Source organism: Cottoperca gobio, chromosome 15, assembly GCF_900634415.1.
Source record: "Cottoperca gobio chromosome 15, fCotGob3.1, whole genome shotgun sequence".
Classification (NCBI taxonomy): Eukaryota; Metazoa; Chordata; class Actinopteri; order Perciformes; family Bovichtidae; genus Cottoperca; species Cottoperca gobio.
In genome coordinates, this window is record NC_041369.1 from 5,438,416 (window position 1) to 5,454,250 (window position 15,835).

A 15,835-nucleotide genomic window follows, 5' to 3' on the forward strand; every position below is an offset into this window, starting at 1 on the left:
TTGGTTTCAACTGGAGGGGCAACACAAAGAATGTAGGTAACATGCACTGACAACATATTTAAAGTTTCCTTCCACTACTTAATTAGTGACACCTAAAGTAAACATATTAGATTATTAATAAATAATTCAATTATGGTGTTATTCTTTAACACAGGGGGGCAAAGTGAAGTAAAAAAGGTGATTTTGTATGAAGTAGACCGCCAGCTTAGTCCTACATGAAGCCTTATTTATTATATATATTTTTTTAAGTGCCCCTAAAAATGTTGTAAATGCCCCAATTTGTGGGAGGCAAAGGTTTCCCCACAAAATATATTTTTTATTTCCTACACTGCTCCCAGACCTTTATGTATAAAACCTTGCACATACATGCTGCAATAAATACAAATAAAGAAAAGATGGCATTTATGACAGAATTTGTCTTTCACACGTCTTCCAAACTAAATTGCTTTCTGATAATTCCATCTCTGCTGTCATGGGCATGTGCGTTGAGTAACTCCACAGTGTGAAAAATGACTGATCTATCATGCTGGCCTGTCATTACTGAGCATTTTACAGCATTCATTAGAAGTGGGGCTAGTCTAGAGCCCCACCTTTAATTGCATGCTGCTCAAGCGAGAGAAAGGACACAGGACAAAGGAAGGAAGATTGATGCCTGGTCCGGCCCTCTGCACTTCCTGTAGACGCAGACAGGGGGCGCTGGTCCAAACCTCTCTCCAGTCAGAGAGAGGCCAGCTAGCCTAATGAAATCTGTCCATGTAGCAGCAGATCAGCCCCAATTAAAACAGCCCCACACCATGTCACAGGGACAGTAGATCAAGTCAGCAATTAACCTTCCCGCTGGCCTCTATCAATCCTTAAATTGGAGCAGGCCGGCCAGCAGCATACCATCTCTGCAGATATTAAATTTACATTCTATTAAGTTTAATTAGGAGGGATTTTAAATATACTAGGAGTCCAGGCACGGAGCCCTGAGCCTGTCATCGACACCGCTGATTCACGGCCAACGGCCACCTCGAGGGGGACACACACACTCACTCACTCACACACACGCACACACACCACTGTACACCTTATAGCACCCTCTGACTGAAACATGGAACCAAGAAAAAGCTGTGTTTGCTGTAGGTGTGAGTGGGTCAACAAGGGTTATGGGACCTGGAGCCATGACGGATCACTGCTTTGGTCTGAAAGGCTGAATGTGGGTTTCTATAATAAGATTTTACAAGGGTTACTGTATTATCACTTTAACCTTATTGTTACTATAAGCTTGATACATATTGGCATTGACAAGTGTTTGTGTAGGACTATTTTCGAAATCCCTTAAATGATGCTGCAGGATTTTGGATACGTACTGCCCATTTCAACAGATTCACACCACTACTCCTGCTAACTTCCACTAGGACTGCAACTAAGGATTATTGTCATCTTCGAATAATCTGCCCATTATTATTATCTGGATTAATTATTTGGTCTGGAAAATGTCAGAAAAAGGTGGAAAATGTACATCCCATTTTCCCAAGTCCAAGGTGGTGCCATGAAATGCCTCGTCAGTCCACAACCCAAAGACATTCACTTTCATTCACAAATAGTTATAGATGTATATCATTTTTCTGTTGTCAACTAATCTTTGCAGCTCTAGCTCCCACTGTGATTACTTGTACCTTTAATGTTGTCTACTGTACATCTGTCTGCCCCATCACACTGGTTTACGTTTACATGGAGACATTATCTGGAAACAGGGCTTATTAAATGTCTTTGAAAAAAATAAAATAATACTAATAATAATAATTGTTAATGTTGATTTCTATTGCAGCCGCCACAAACCAAAATCTGGGGAGTCAGGCTTCAGAGCAGCGGTGCCACTGTTTACAAAGTAAAGTTGGAGTAGGGACTTTGTTTAATGATATTGATGTGAAGAAAAACAATTCTATTACAAAGTAAATAACTAGTCTTAAAAAGGGAGACCAAGAAAGAGACGGAAGGGAGGGGGGTGAAAAAGAGAGAAAAGTATTTATCTTAATTGAGGTATACAGTTTAATGGAAGGAAATGGATTTGCATGCATGGTTGAGATCAATAATACCAACCTCTTAAATTTATGTTAAAAAATTCATCCCACACCAATCCCATAGTGCTCACTGCCTGCTTCCATCATCATTAGAATAACATTTGCGGTCCCTTATTTGGGCCCTCCTTAAAAACTTTGAAATGAAGGAGGGTCTCCTTTATTGCAACAGGTCTGGGACAACCTGCGCTGATCTGTAGTCAGTTATGTCACTACTGGTTTGAACGTGAGTGCTCCACAAAGAAAAGGATAGAAATTGCAGGCTGTGAAGTATCTGATTCGCCACACAAAATCTTCAAAACCATTCCTTTGCGCTTTCCTGTTTTATCAGCACCGATGCAAAGCGTGATCAAGCCAAAGCCTGATCACACCCATGGGAGAGGAGAGAGAAGCTTGGTAGGGACTGGACCACCTCCAGGCCGCTCAGCCCTAGCATTAGTCTCCACGTGGCTGTGTCCTTTGTGTGCCAGTCAAAGGGCCGCTGAATGGGGGTCAATTGAAACCAATTCCCTCTGTCGGACACAATTAATGGGGTTGCCCGGACCGGGCAGGAGGGGGGCGGACGCAGCCCTTTGGTTACTGATCCTGCCGCACAAGCATGCCAGGAATTTGCCACCTGGAATTTGCCCAATGACAATAACAAACCCACCCCCTTCCAAACCCACCTCCTTTTCTGTACACACATGGATACATCCCAAAATACCACCCTGTCCCATCCACCCACCCACCCACAAGGCCTGATGGGTGACAGGGGAGTGGCTAGTGGTTGTCCACAGTCTAGTCACCCACAATGGACCAGAGACAGAGAAGAAGAGAAGTGGTGTAGCGTGCAGCTGTAGAGAAATGTACTGGAGTATTTTCTGAACCAGTGACTCTCAAAGTGGGGCCTAGTGATCCCCGTGGCTGCTCGAGGGTTGTCCCTGGTGTTCAACAAATCAAAAAAGCGAGTCGTTGAAAATTGAGATTATTTTGTCCACTTATGGCCACAAAAGTGTCTATTCATTTGCATAGCTTTTTTTGGGCCTTTTCCCATCTATTGAAAGTGGAGGGAGAATAGTGAGAAAAGCAAAAAAATGAGACTCTCGGACAGCGAGAATGAGCGTCGGCCTCTCTGTGTCCGAATCAATCTTCGGATAAGTATGGACGATCGATCCACCACCAGCCCATCTACAGTTAAGCACTTCAGTGGATGTGCACTAATTGTCCTGTTGACATTAATTGTCATTAAAGGGCTTAAAACGGCCTCCCGGCTGTGAGTTACATCCTGCGCTAAGGTTGCAACCCATTTGTTTATTGGTGACATCACAGCTCTCTCTGCCACTAACGCAAAGGTCACAGTTAAATCAGACAGGTTGACCACTTGCACAGGACGGGTTTATATGGAGCAGTGCGTCCCTCTAACAACGCATTTTGCACAGATGACATCATCAAGCCTTTTCTGTTGTCCCCATTAAATGGTCGGCAGGTTTGAGGAACCCTCATTAAGCTGGAAGGAAAATGTCTAGGTGTGTGTGTGTGTGTGTGTGTGTGCAGCTCTAACTTCCTGAGGGGAAGTCTAAAAGGCCCCCCTGCATTGCTGTCACACCCCTTTAAATAGGGTGAATCAATCAGATTCATTTGGCCTAACAAATTGGTTTGTGTGTGTGTGTGTATTCGCTCTGGATGTGAATGTGTAAGTGAATGGGGGCCAAGGTGCATAAGAAAGGAGCTGTGTGGAGGGGAGAGGGGGCAGAGATGGACACACACCGATGCAAGCCTAACACATCCCTGGAAAAGGGGTCACGACCCCTACTGCGCTCAAACAGCATTTCAGAGTGGTAGAGACATGGAGAGGGGGAGTGCTTACCTACCACAGAGCAGCACGGACAAGACAGGAAACATGAGGAGAGAGTTATCTAGATTAGCTACACAGGATAAACACGGACAAGCTCCAAATCATCTCATCTGACTTGCTTTCCTTTCAGCCTAATGCATCCATGTTATCTGCCAGTACTGGCATGAACAACACATTTTTCTCATGTGACAATAGCAATCTACATTATGGAAAATATTGCTTTCTCTTTAAGCTTAAGGATGGACGTGTGATTTGATTATATTAAGATGTGAATTGATTATCCATCTTTTCTCCTCAGTGTGTACATATCTCACTTTAATATGTATGTTACTGTGTTAAGACAAACTGCTTCAAGCTGTTTTTATTTATTAAATGTCTCTCCCCTTTACCTCTCACAGTGTGGATGTATATAGTTATGTTGTGTCCTTTTGCATAGCGATCCCCTATGCATCAACCTAAATGGCAATAAGGCTGAGAGACTATATGTTTGGTACTCTTTTTTTGTATTATTCCTGGCTTTGAAAATGCACCATATCTTTGTTTTCATTCTTTTTGCTTTGCTTGTATATCCATGTGTATGATGTGTGTGGATGTAATAAAATGCCTTTTGCAAAAAACAAAGAGATAAAAATACAAAAAACACATATTTCCATTTGTACAACAGTATCTTTTATCACAGCAGTGGTGATAAGACATAAACAGGCCATCATTGCTTTCACTGTGGCGACCTACATGTGTGCCAGGTGACATTTAATTGCAAACGTTGACTTCTGAATGGCCTCAGTGTTTGCACATCTGCTGTTGTGAATGCTTTCCTAGGATTTATTAGCTCCAATGCAACACGCATTCACATGATCACGAGTCAGTTAATGTGAGCCAATTACTGATCCAAAATCAAATCTACTGTACAAACTTGGAGGCCATCAATCAATGACCCTGATAGGTTGCTGACCCCTGAGCTGAGGGTGATTTACTGCTCCCCTAGCGGCCGGATGACTAAACTACGAAAGGTTTCTTCTCCTGTGCCACACAGAGTGAAGCCCTTCCTAAGTTGTTTGAGCAAAACCCGTCCATTCAGAAACCTTCCCTCCTCTTCCCTTCGCCCCTGAATGGGGCTCTGGTTGAAATGAACAATGCCCACACCTTGAACAGGCCCACTGATTCCAGGCCCATTGTGCTGGGGAGGATCGGCCAACAAGTGGCTCTCCCACTCTGTTATCATCGGACACCACTGTCTGCCATGGGCCTTTACGACTCGTTATGCCACAAGCCGCCACCGCCACCGCCACCGCCACCACCACCACCACCACCCCCCCCCCCCCCCCCATCTCCTCATGGAGAATGCTGAATGACGCCGCTACCTTGGCTCTGACTGGCCTCATTTGCACCAAGAAAAGGAGGGGAGGAGGAGGAGGAGGAGAAGAAGAAGAAGGAAGAAAGAGGGGAGGTAGCAGGAGAGGAAGGGAGAGAGAAAGAGCAGTGAATGGCACCATAACATAACAATGCACTTGGAGGCTCAGTTGGCAAACACAGCTGGGCCAGCAACAGTGAAGCGTTTAATGAGTCATAACTCTAAAGAGACAGTGGGCTACTTAAACCACTTTTACTATATTGGTGTGTCTCTGTAATACCCACACGCTTTATATTACTATGAGTTTGATAGCTTTACCACGTATGTATATAGTCTATTAGCATACAGTTGTGCACAAATGTCCCCATATCACACAGATCATGGAAACAATCAAGTTTAAAAACACTCACCTCAATAACCTGCTTCGAGTCCAACCTGAAGTTAAAGTCCCCAAAGACAAAATATGGCAGCTTCTCATGCCGCTGGTCCGAGATCCTGAAAAACATTACAACCATGAAGTCAGTGAGAATGTTTTTAAACAGACATCATTACTTCTGTGATGATGGCTGCTGACAGCTGAACATCCTCATAAGTTCTAAACACAGATCTTAAATAACACTTAAGATCCTAACAACCACCATCTTGAGGAGAATCACCACTAGTTGTCAAAGACTTGTTCAAGCCTTCATTTGATGACTCTGAGTTCATGAGGGCCACAGCACCACCTGGTGGTCTGAACACTTCAATTAGATGTAGTCACCTTTACTACCGGTAAAGACTTTTGGCATCTTTTGTGGTTTTGCATTCATGATTTACCACAGGGGGTGTAAGGAAGGGACAGATAGAGAAAATGTCAGAAACATGTCAACTAAAATGCAGATTTTCAAGAGGCCTGTGAGGAGGATTGATAGATGTTTAAACTGCTTGGAACATTAATAAAAATAAAAAAACATACAAATTCTGGAAAAATGGTCATGATTGAGATTAAAACCTAAACAGATGTCACACTATCCTAATATTATTGTATTTCAAGTCAATTTTATTTATGTAGCCCAATATCACAAATCTGCATCTGTACAACAATCTCCAACTATACAAGTGAATGAATGAATAGAGCATCTTTCGCAGGGATTCAAGAAAACACGCTTTCACTTCAAACTGTTCATTCTCAGCTGACACCACAATTAAATCAGTGAATCTTGATAATTTCCTTTGATAATCTGCTTTGATGGCAAAGAAAATTCCCTTCACTAAATTGATCAAAGGGAGAGTGAAGCAGCCCCATCCCCGAAGAGATGAACCCTGGGATAACCCTCCATGTTGGTCCTGTACCCAGCCGTGACAGCTGCCTCAGAGAAAGATAAGATCGACTGACTCTGTAGATTTGTTAGTGGGCTTATGGGTTTAGACCTAGAGTCACAAACAGACTCGTGCAGCTTGAAGGACTCCATCCACGCATGCTGCCACAGGCTCTGCTTCACTTACAGTGCACCTAAAGTGACTCTTGATTTTGCTCTTTTGATGCCTCCCAAGGGTATTTCAATTCGGCACATTTTATTGTCTCCTGTCTTGCAAATGTTTTTAATGTACTGTATGCATTGCTTTTTAAACCTGAGAGTATAGTGTCACAGGATTCATAGAGTGTAGATCATCTCTGTCATGGACCACTTCCAAATCTCCAGAACCTCGCTACAGCGCCAGCATCCCAGGGCTTTAAAAAATAAAAAAAACGCACCTAAGCGACATATAATTAACTCCTTTGCCTCATCACCTACTTAAAAGTGGCTCTTCTACAGAGCAGAGATAGGAAATTAAGGTGGACGTAGCGCAGCCTCTTGTGTAATTAATGATTCAGGATGCTTGGCTCGCTATCTCCACTAACCGCGCGGATAAATCTCACCGTGGACTTCCCAGACCCAGATAACAATATATTTATGGGGCCGTAAAGAGAGAAGAAGCCTCTTCTTAGTGGTGGGTCTCGGCTCTGGCCGGCTGTCGTAAAGCATGGCCACTTCTTCTCTATGAGGCAGAGAGAGGGAATGGCAGGGAGGCGAAGGTGACTGGAGTAAAGAGCTATTATATTAAATAGACTAACTTTGATATCCCATTATATTAAAGAGAAACTCGTCTATCCATCCAATAGCCTTTTCAAGAGGGGTCAACAGAAAGATGGGACCAGCATTTAGAATTTCATCTCCAAAATTACAACTACTATGTTTCATGATCATGATTGATGTGATTATTAATTTCCAAGACTGCTCCATTATTTCCTACAGTTATGCAGGAGTAGAAAAAGTTAACAAAATTAAATATAACATTTTAACAGGTATTCGATTAATATGGATTTTTGTTTTTTATTGTAGTTGCAAATTTGGTGGCAACTGACTTTCCCAAGTAATGAGAAGTGGTCTAGTTTACTATGCTTTGAGGGCGTGACTTTTTTTTTCCAGTGTCATCACCCTTTCTATCTTATATCATATATTTTAGCAAGCGTGCTCGCCCTGTTAGAATATAGAAAAAGGTAATGCATGGTGACTGAGGATAGAAAATAACGCTCCGGGGTCACCGACGGACGGGTCAACTCATGGACTTTCAGGGGGCAGCCCTCGTGATTTCTTAAAAAGCTTGCGGTAACACACTACAGAGGTGTGGCCAAATAGAAACAATGAGATGTTTGGGTTCTTTGTGCAACAGACATATCTGTGCCTTGATTGACTGGAAACAGGCAGGTAAGTCATGTGAGTGTGTGCACGGACACTTGCAGAAACAGACTCACTGCATGTGACCATAGATAAGACTCTGAGCTAAATGACCTATCTGTACTAGTAATCAAACGCTAACATTTAGACAAGACTACACTGTGTGTGTGTGTGTGTGTGTGTGTGTGTGTGTGTGTGTGTGTGTGTGTGTGTGTGTGTGTTAGTAGTTCATTTATACACTCAACCTGGGACTGAAGTCATTAATGACCTTACATCCTGGTGCTAAGAGACTCAGCTCTATTCAAACAGGGTTAGTGGTCAGTTTATCCTACGGGCTGGAATGGAGGGCAGTAAAATGTCTGTACGCGGGCGTCAATGCAGTTGTTATAGGCATGGGAACTCCTGTATTCCTTGTGCTCTGAGAGTTTACCACATCTGCTTCTGTGAGTGAACAATATAAGCAAAAGTAAATCTAATAAAATCCAAACCTAAGTTTGACATTGCTTCAGTCAGTAATCTGTACATACACAGATGAAACACTAACAAATACAAAGTAAATGGGTTGCAATATGAATAAGGAGTAAGAGAGAGAGAATGCGTGTCTCCCCAGAGCCTGGAGGTCTCCCTCCTCTGTGTCCTGTAGCTTTATCCCACTAACAGCCATGTCTAATACCCGCGGCCTGGCTGTTTTGTCTGCTGCTCCAAGGTATCAGCCACAGGTCAGAAGGTAACACTCTGTTTACACGATCATTTCCTAAAGCACTCATGGTGACCCGCTGGTGTGAAAGTTGACTTTTTTCTTGGCCTTTGTGGGGGGGGGGGACGAAGAATTGCAACATTAGCTACAGCTACTGGGCGTGAAAGGGACCCGAGTGTGGGGGGTCCAGAGCCTGGGGGGCCCCCCTCACTGACCCTCACCCTCTGCGGGGGCCCCATTAGCCTCGTCATCACAGTTCATTCAGGCAAACTGTAACAGTGTCAGTGACATTCTCCCACAAAGACGCACTCCTTTACACAGTCTATAAACATGCTTCTCCGGGCCAATTCATCGCGCAGTGACACCCTGAAAGAGGCTCTTCACAAGGGCCGTTCTCACTGAGGTTTGGGCTGGGGCCTTCGTCAGGCCTTCCTTGGGGCCACACAAAGACGGGGGGTCAGACGCTAATTTATAACATGGCCCCCGACTCTTCTCCCAGGCTCCCTTAACCACCAGCACAAAGCAACCGCAGCACATTCTCTCTTTCGACTTTTCTCTCACACACAAACATGCCGTCACAAAAGTGGACAAACACACAAAAACACCTACCTGTGCCCAAGAGAAAATGTAAATGCTCTTGCACCAAACACACGGGACAGCATCTCATTCTCACAGATAATGTCATGTATACCACAATAACAAATACAAAACCTGCCGCCTTATAAATCTTTCTCCTTCACACCAGCCTCCGTCCCTCACCGACTCCTCACCAGATTACACGCTGTGATTGACAGCTAAACTGAGCCATAATAGACAGTCTATATGAGATTATGAGGGTGCAACGGGTGGCCATGTCATGATTATATTGACAAGATGACTTACCATAAGTTGGCCGCTCAGATTCAACTTTGCACACAATAGCTGGCGCAGTCAACCATTGTAAGTAAATGTTGAGAATTTGGGAGAATGTTAACATTGTGAAGAATGTGCTGGGTGACGTCTTTCTGAATAGGACAGGGGTGGCCCCTGACAGGACCTTTGACACTGCAGGACAGCCTTCCCCTCGTCCCCCTGTTAGCACCCTAGCTCCTCAGTAACGCCCATCCCACCAAGAACACCATGCAGGGAAGATAGGGTGCTGCGAGGATGTTGCTGCGGTCACTCAGAGGTTAACGAATAAGTCAGCTCGAGCCAACAGAACTGTCAACACAAGATGAGGAAGACAACTTTGAGTAAAGGTGGAGACAATTTAGGAGATAATGTGATGAGGAGACTGAATTGTGTCTAAAAGGGACTGGAGGTCTAACATTTCTGGAGCTGAATATGAGGACACCTGTACTGATACGGATTACCAGCCAGGCAAAGGGAGCAACTGCCCTGGACTGCAGGAGGGCCGACTAAGGTACAACATCAACCGGGCCCTGTATTATTACCAATTATTATCTTTCAGAGGGGACCTGTGCTAAAGTCTGGTGGTACAGTAAGGCCCCGATAACACCAACCCAGGTCGCTACAGGTGCGGCAGCTTCAACCTCTTCAAAGCGTGAAAGTACCTCAGGCAAAACAGTGCGGCGCCTGTACTGTACAGCACCTGTGTGCACAGCCGGGTGATCAAATGAGATTAACGGGGGGAAAATGGATCCAAGTAGACGTCGAGCTCCTTCCCTTGTAGAACAACATCATTTGGACTGATCAAAGATCAACATAATTACATTCCAGTACAGTGAGGCTACCATATCGCACCTACAGCCATCAAGCTTCTACATTGTCTAGTTACCGGCATCAAAACAGGAAGCAAGTGGTAAAGTATTAAAGCCCGACACTTGATTTGGTTGTGACATTGACGAGCTGATAATATTTGACCTTATATGCTCATATAGAGCTGCTAGAAAAACGCAAATATCAAAAATGAATTGTGTCTCATCGAATGACCATGAACTGACATACAGAAACCCCCAAGGGTCAGGAAGTGTTTCAGTGTAGGAGTACCTTTGTTTCTGGCTTCATGTGCAAACTATACTGAGGCTGCCAGCACTTGATGGGAACATGGGCACAATAAGGGCCAACAACAAATCTTAACTCGGCCCAAAAACAAGTTACATTTAGCCATGTCTGTGCTAGCTGATAAAATGCATAAGGTCATTAAAGCTAAAGACAATAACAGCCAAATAATACCAAAATCTATCCACATACTCTCGGGAAACACTCTGCTTAATTACTTTAGCTGTTTGCCAAATTGTATTACTCAATTTGGTTTTATACTATAGATTTCTCATTCACTTTAAAGTAAAAAAGGAGGCATTGTGGCAACAGTAATAAATACTAACTTTGAGGATGAGCAAGGGAAATGTACTTGAGATAACATTTCTTATCTACAGTATATGTAATGTAAGAAACATTAAAAGTTCAGGTAGTTTTACTAACACAGGGATTTCATGTCATTTCTGGTTGTCATAATTATGCGTGGTCATAAAAGTCAAGAAGAATGAAACTCTGAAAAGAACTCCGATACTCAGAGGGAATAAAGATGGCGTGGCAAAGCTGTACCCGACAAATCTCTGAAAGGAAATGTCTAGAAAAAGTAGAAAATGGAGGGAGGGGAACATTCAAAGTTCTTTGCAGGTGCTGGAGAGAGATTTCTCTATGTCTGACGAACCCCCACCCTTTCTCAGAGAGACTGCTGGAGCACGGTGTGTGTGTGTGTGTGTGTGTGTGCGTGAGTGAGTGTGTGTGTGAGAGAAATAAACAGGTCCACTATGAGCAGAGAGACACTGGTGAAGATTAACCTCTGCTCCTGCAGGCCTCCCAGGGTGAGAAGGCAGTTCAGAGTCACACAGTGACACACACACACACACACACACACACACACACACACACACACACACACACACACACACACACACACACACACACAGTAACCTTGTTATACGGTATAATTTGAATGTAGCTGCTGTATGTCTAAATAAAACATTTGCTGCTTTGTGTTTGACATGGACACATTAGACATGGACACACACATACTACTCTATTTAATAAATTCATTCTGGCTTTATGGAGGATCTCCCTGTGATTATCCAGTCCTCCCTCTTGCAGCTCAACATGTCTATTGGCTGGAAACTAGCCGGCCTTTCTCTGCTCTTTCAGCCTGTTGTTCTGGGAAAAGCCTAAAGGGAAACATTTAGATTGGAGGGCTCTTTGAGACGCTCTGACAGTTGACTGATGACCGTCCATAAAATGACAAAGCATCGCTGTGTGGTGGCCAGTGCGGCCCACTGCCTCCCCATGGGAAACTAATTGCTTTGAATTGTTAACGGCAACATTATTTTTCTGCCAATCATTGCTTTTCAATGCCCCGAAAATGAGCATGAAACAAGTCTTTTCAGCGAACAAAACAGTTAAATGTCCCCAATGTTGATCAAATTAACTTCAGCACTGTGACAATGGACTATATTTGTGTGAAAATAATGGCACGCCACAAAGGACGCCTTTATGCCAGGATTTCACAGTTGTAATGTAAAACTGTTCTCCCCTGAACCGGACCAGCCACTCTGAATGGGGGTTGGAAAAAAGAAACAAACTCCAATACACAAAAGGGATTCTTTTTTAAGGAAGAGGAAAAGAACCTGTTGATTTTATCTCATGCTATCATTTCACGGGCTCATTTAGCAGCCATGTTTCGCATCCTCCAGAGAGGCCAGGGGTTTCAGCATCCCTTTCACTACATCAGCTGTCTCGCACAGAAATAAGTAAATGAGCTGATTATTCACAAACACATTTCTAGCATCTTGTCCCTTAATATCACAATATTACTTAAAATTAAAGAAATATCCAATTGAATTATTCTTAAAAACAAATATTATTGTTTTCATTGTCTGCACACAAACACTGTTAAACTTTGACATAATTATAAGACAATGATTCTCCACATCAAGGCGTCGCTGAGTCCACAAGGTAAATAATGCTCGATGCAGCCCGGAGCACATGTTCATTTTCAAAGCACAGGAAAACAAGCAGTGGATGCATTTCACGCAGAGCTTTGCTTTGCTCTCAGGGAAGTGGCCCACACATCGACGCGGGCTATAGAGCAGTGCTTTTTTGATGTGACTCAATAGTGAGGTCTGGCTGGCTAAACGCTGTTCCTTCTCAGCATTGTTCCCCCGAGGCCTTGAAGCACTTTGGAGATAAACACCGTTTAGCAGTTAAAAGGGCCACAGAGGAAAAGGCTTATCAGATGTCTTCTCAATGGGCCGTAAGCTGCATTATTAGGCCTGGGCCTCAGATAAGGTGGAGGCTCAAGTTTGATGCGCGGCGGCAGAACTGTGTCCCCAGCACTGCTCTGTGATCAGGCTCCTGTGCCGGCTGCCTCATGGAACTCAGCTGGTTGTGTGTTCAGCAGACCCCCTCCCCTCCTCTCCTCTCCCATCCCGCAATGAGAGATTAGAGCTCAGAGAGGGAGAGAGCAGCGAGAGGAGGGAAAGAGGGGGAGTTTGGCTTTAGATATTCCCCCTGTCCCTTTTCCTGCTCTGCTTTCTGGGGGTAGGAGTCAGAGTTAGGACAATGGCCAAAAAGATGGTTCCCAACCAGCCGCTGAATGGGAACACTGTTGGTGGTAGCGCTTCATTCAAAGCCCGGCCCGGGCACATTGTCCTCCCAGATCGGCAGAGGAGAATGGAGTTTGCTGGTGGCTGCCAAAAGGTTAGCAGCCTCTGTGAAAGGACCAACCCATTATTCACTGCCCTTTACAGAGCCCAAGCACCCTTTGTGCTCCTCCTCCCTTCCCTCTGCACCGCCAGCTTTTTCTCACTCCGGTGCTCCGGATCTGCGCTCGACGGTTTCCCCCAAAGTGAGCGAGTGAGGCGCGATGCCACCACTATCCGACGCCTGTACCCTTCGCAAGGAATACCAGGGGAGTCGGAACATACAACGACCTCCCCACCACCACCGCCAACGCCACCACCTTGCCCCTCATCCCCACCCCTGTCAGAAAAGAACCTTTAAATGATATGGCCCAGAAGTAACAACAAGGTTACCATTCACAACACAAGGGGATTTAGAAAGAGGGAGCGTGGAAACTGCCACTCAGCCAACATTTCTATTCAATCTCCCTCAGCCACCCAGCTAAACCTCAGTAACGCCGCTATTTAGGTGTATTTACAAGTGAAGGGGAAATAAATCAAGTGAAAAAGCATGATGAAAGCAGAGGAAATACAATGAAAACACTTAAATATAAGCAACAACAGGGGTCCCTTTGAAACTTCATCATGCCAGTAAATCCAGGTAAGTTACAGTATAATAAAATAGCAAAAGCTGCCATATTTTTAAAACTCTCCAGCTTCTCTGTCCATTAAAAGGGGACCATTCTTACATCAAATCAAGAATGAAGTACAGGTAAAATATGACCTCTTAGAGAATAATTTAAAACACGCCTCATAATTCATGAGCATCAGAAAGCCTGGTGATAATGTATGCCACCCATATACGCATGTAGTTAGTCAAAGTGGAGGCGGGGGGGAGCTACGTCGTGCATTCTGATGCAATCTGAAGGGGAGGTCACCTGCAGCAAGGCTGCTACTAGGGCTTTTATTGTGTGTTAGCGTGGCCAGGTAGGGAGCAGGGGTCGCACCGTGCACTCTCTCATTCTGCTCCACTGCAAATGGATATCCCATAAATCACATTAGCGTGGCCTTATGAATGGATGGCCTTGCGTGTTTGTATAGAGGCTGGCTTTACTCAGTGCAGAGTGAAGACATCTTTACCATTACTATTAAGATTCTAGGAGCCTCGCCAGCATAATTAGAAATGCTAAATTTATTCTAAGGGCTGATCCTCTTGGGAGCACAAATGTGCAAATGACATGGCAATCTGCCTGTTAGATTATAATACATTTAATATAGAATTGGAAATGTTGGCCTGATAGCTGTGCAACAGGGGCAGTCAGGGGTCATCACAAACTTTAGCGTTCATTCTGTATGAAATATCTGGCAAATTTGATTGAAATAAGGGCAATCACTTTGGAATTTCTTTCAATCAAATTCTTTTTCAAGGGGAAATTGTGAACGGATGGTGCGAGGCAGGAAATGCCAAAGTGTTGGACAGATGCATGTCCCAAACGGGCAATCGACAAATACTTGCATCCATTTGCCTGCCAGCAGTGGGAGAGAAACGAAGATAAATGTAGGATTATACTACAAAAAAAAAATAGTAAGGAGGAGTTAGGGAGAGAAAAAGAAAAGATGAAAGAGAGTTGGGAGTTCACAGAGCGTGTAGTGAGTAAGACCCCCTACTTTTACAGACAGATGTAATCCCACTGGTCGAGGATTGAATCCCACTGAAACCTTCTCCGCTGCACCTCTGCTGCTCCGTCTCACTCTAAACCTCCATTACAATATAAATACAGGTTTTGCAACGCCAGACAACACAATTGTGGATACTGTATACTATATTTTTATATTTTCTACACATTACACAATTCTTAAGCATTGTAAAAAGAATATATTACGGTTACACTTTCTATAACACCCATGTCTATATTGCATTAGAAATATACTTATAATGCATTTTAATCTGCTTATACAGCACTGAATAATTATAGTTGTAAGCACTCATACATGTTCATAATGCTTTATAACAATCATAACTAATTCTAAATCACTCACTAACCCTTTTTTGCAAAGAACATAGTGCACTATAATTATCATAGTTGTAATGCATTAGAATTGCATTTTATTAATCCTTCTTTATGGTCACATCTCAATGAAAACTGTGTTGCAAGAGTACAGTATGGCTGAAAAGAGAAAGAGAGGTGCTGCATGTCCAGTACCTACCTGTCTAAAACGTAGCCCAGCGCCTTCTGCCTGGTCCCAGTGTACACAGAGGGGCTTTTCTCCCAGGCCACCAAGTTGGAAGCATCATGGAAAAGGTGGATGTTGACCAGATCAAAGGCACTGGGATGAAAGAACACAGTCTGAGTGACCTTCTTTGTCCAGAACCTCATAAATGCTCAGACACATGTGACGTTTTACTCCAAGGGACTAACTGAGGCTAATGTACAATTGCAAAATAAATAATAGTTTAAATAATGAATGTTTTTATTTTTAATGAATTCATCAACTGCATTAAGACTTAAGCATTGATAAAAGCTCATGGTATGTATTTTAAATGACCTGCCCCCTATTAGTCGACTAATTGGTC

General features: G+C 43.7%; 1 protein-coding gene across 2 annotated transcripts in view; it reads right to left on the reverse strand.

The window, feature by feature from the left end:
- The window catches only part of inpp5a (inositol polyphosphate-5-phosphatase A), a 143,649-nt gene that overhangs the window by 37,090 nt on the left and 90,724 nt on the right, over positions 1-15,835 (reverse strand). For both annotated transcript variants that reach the window (XM_029449560.1, XM_029449561.1), the window contains exons 8-9: positions 15,469-15,588; positions 5,659-5,743 (exon numbers count right to left, since the gene is read on the reverse strand). In XM_029449560.1, the coding sequence (XP_029305420.1) occupies positions 5,659-5,743; positions 15,469-15,588 (205 nt within the window). The remainder of the gene's footprint in view (positions 1-5,658; positions 5,744-15,468; positions 15,589-15,835) is intronic.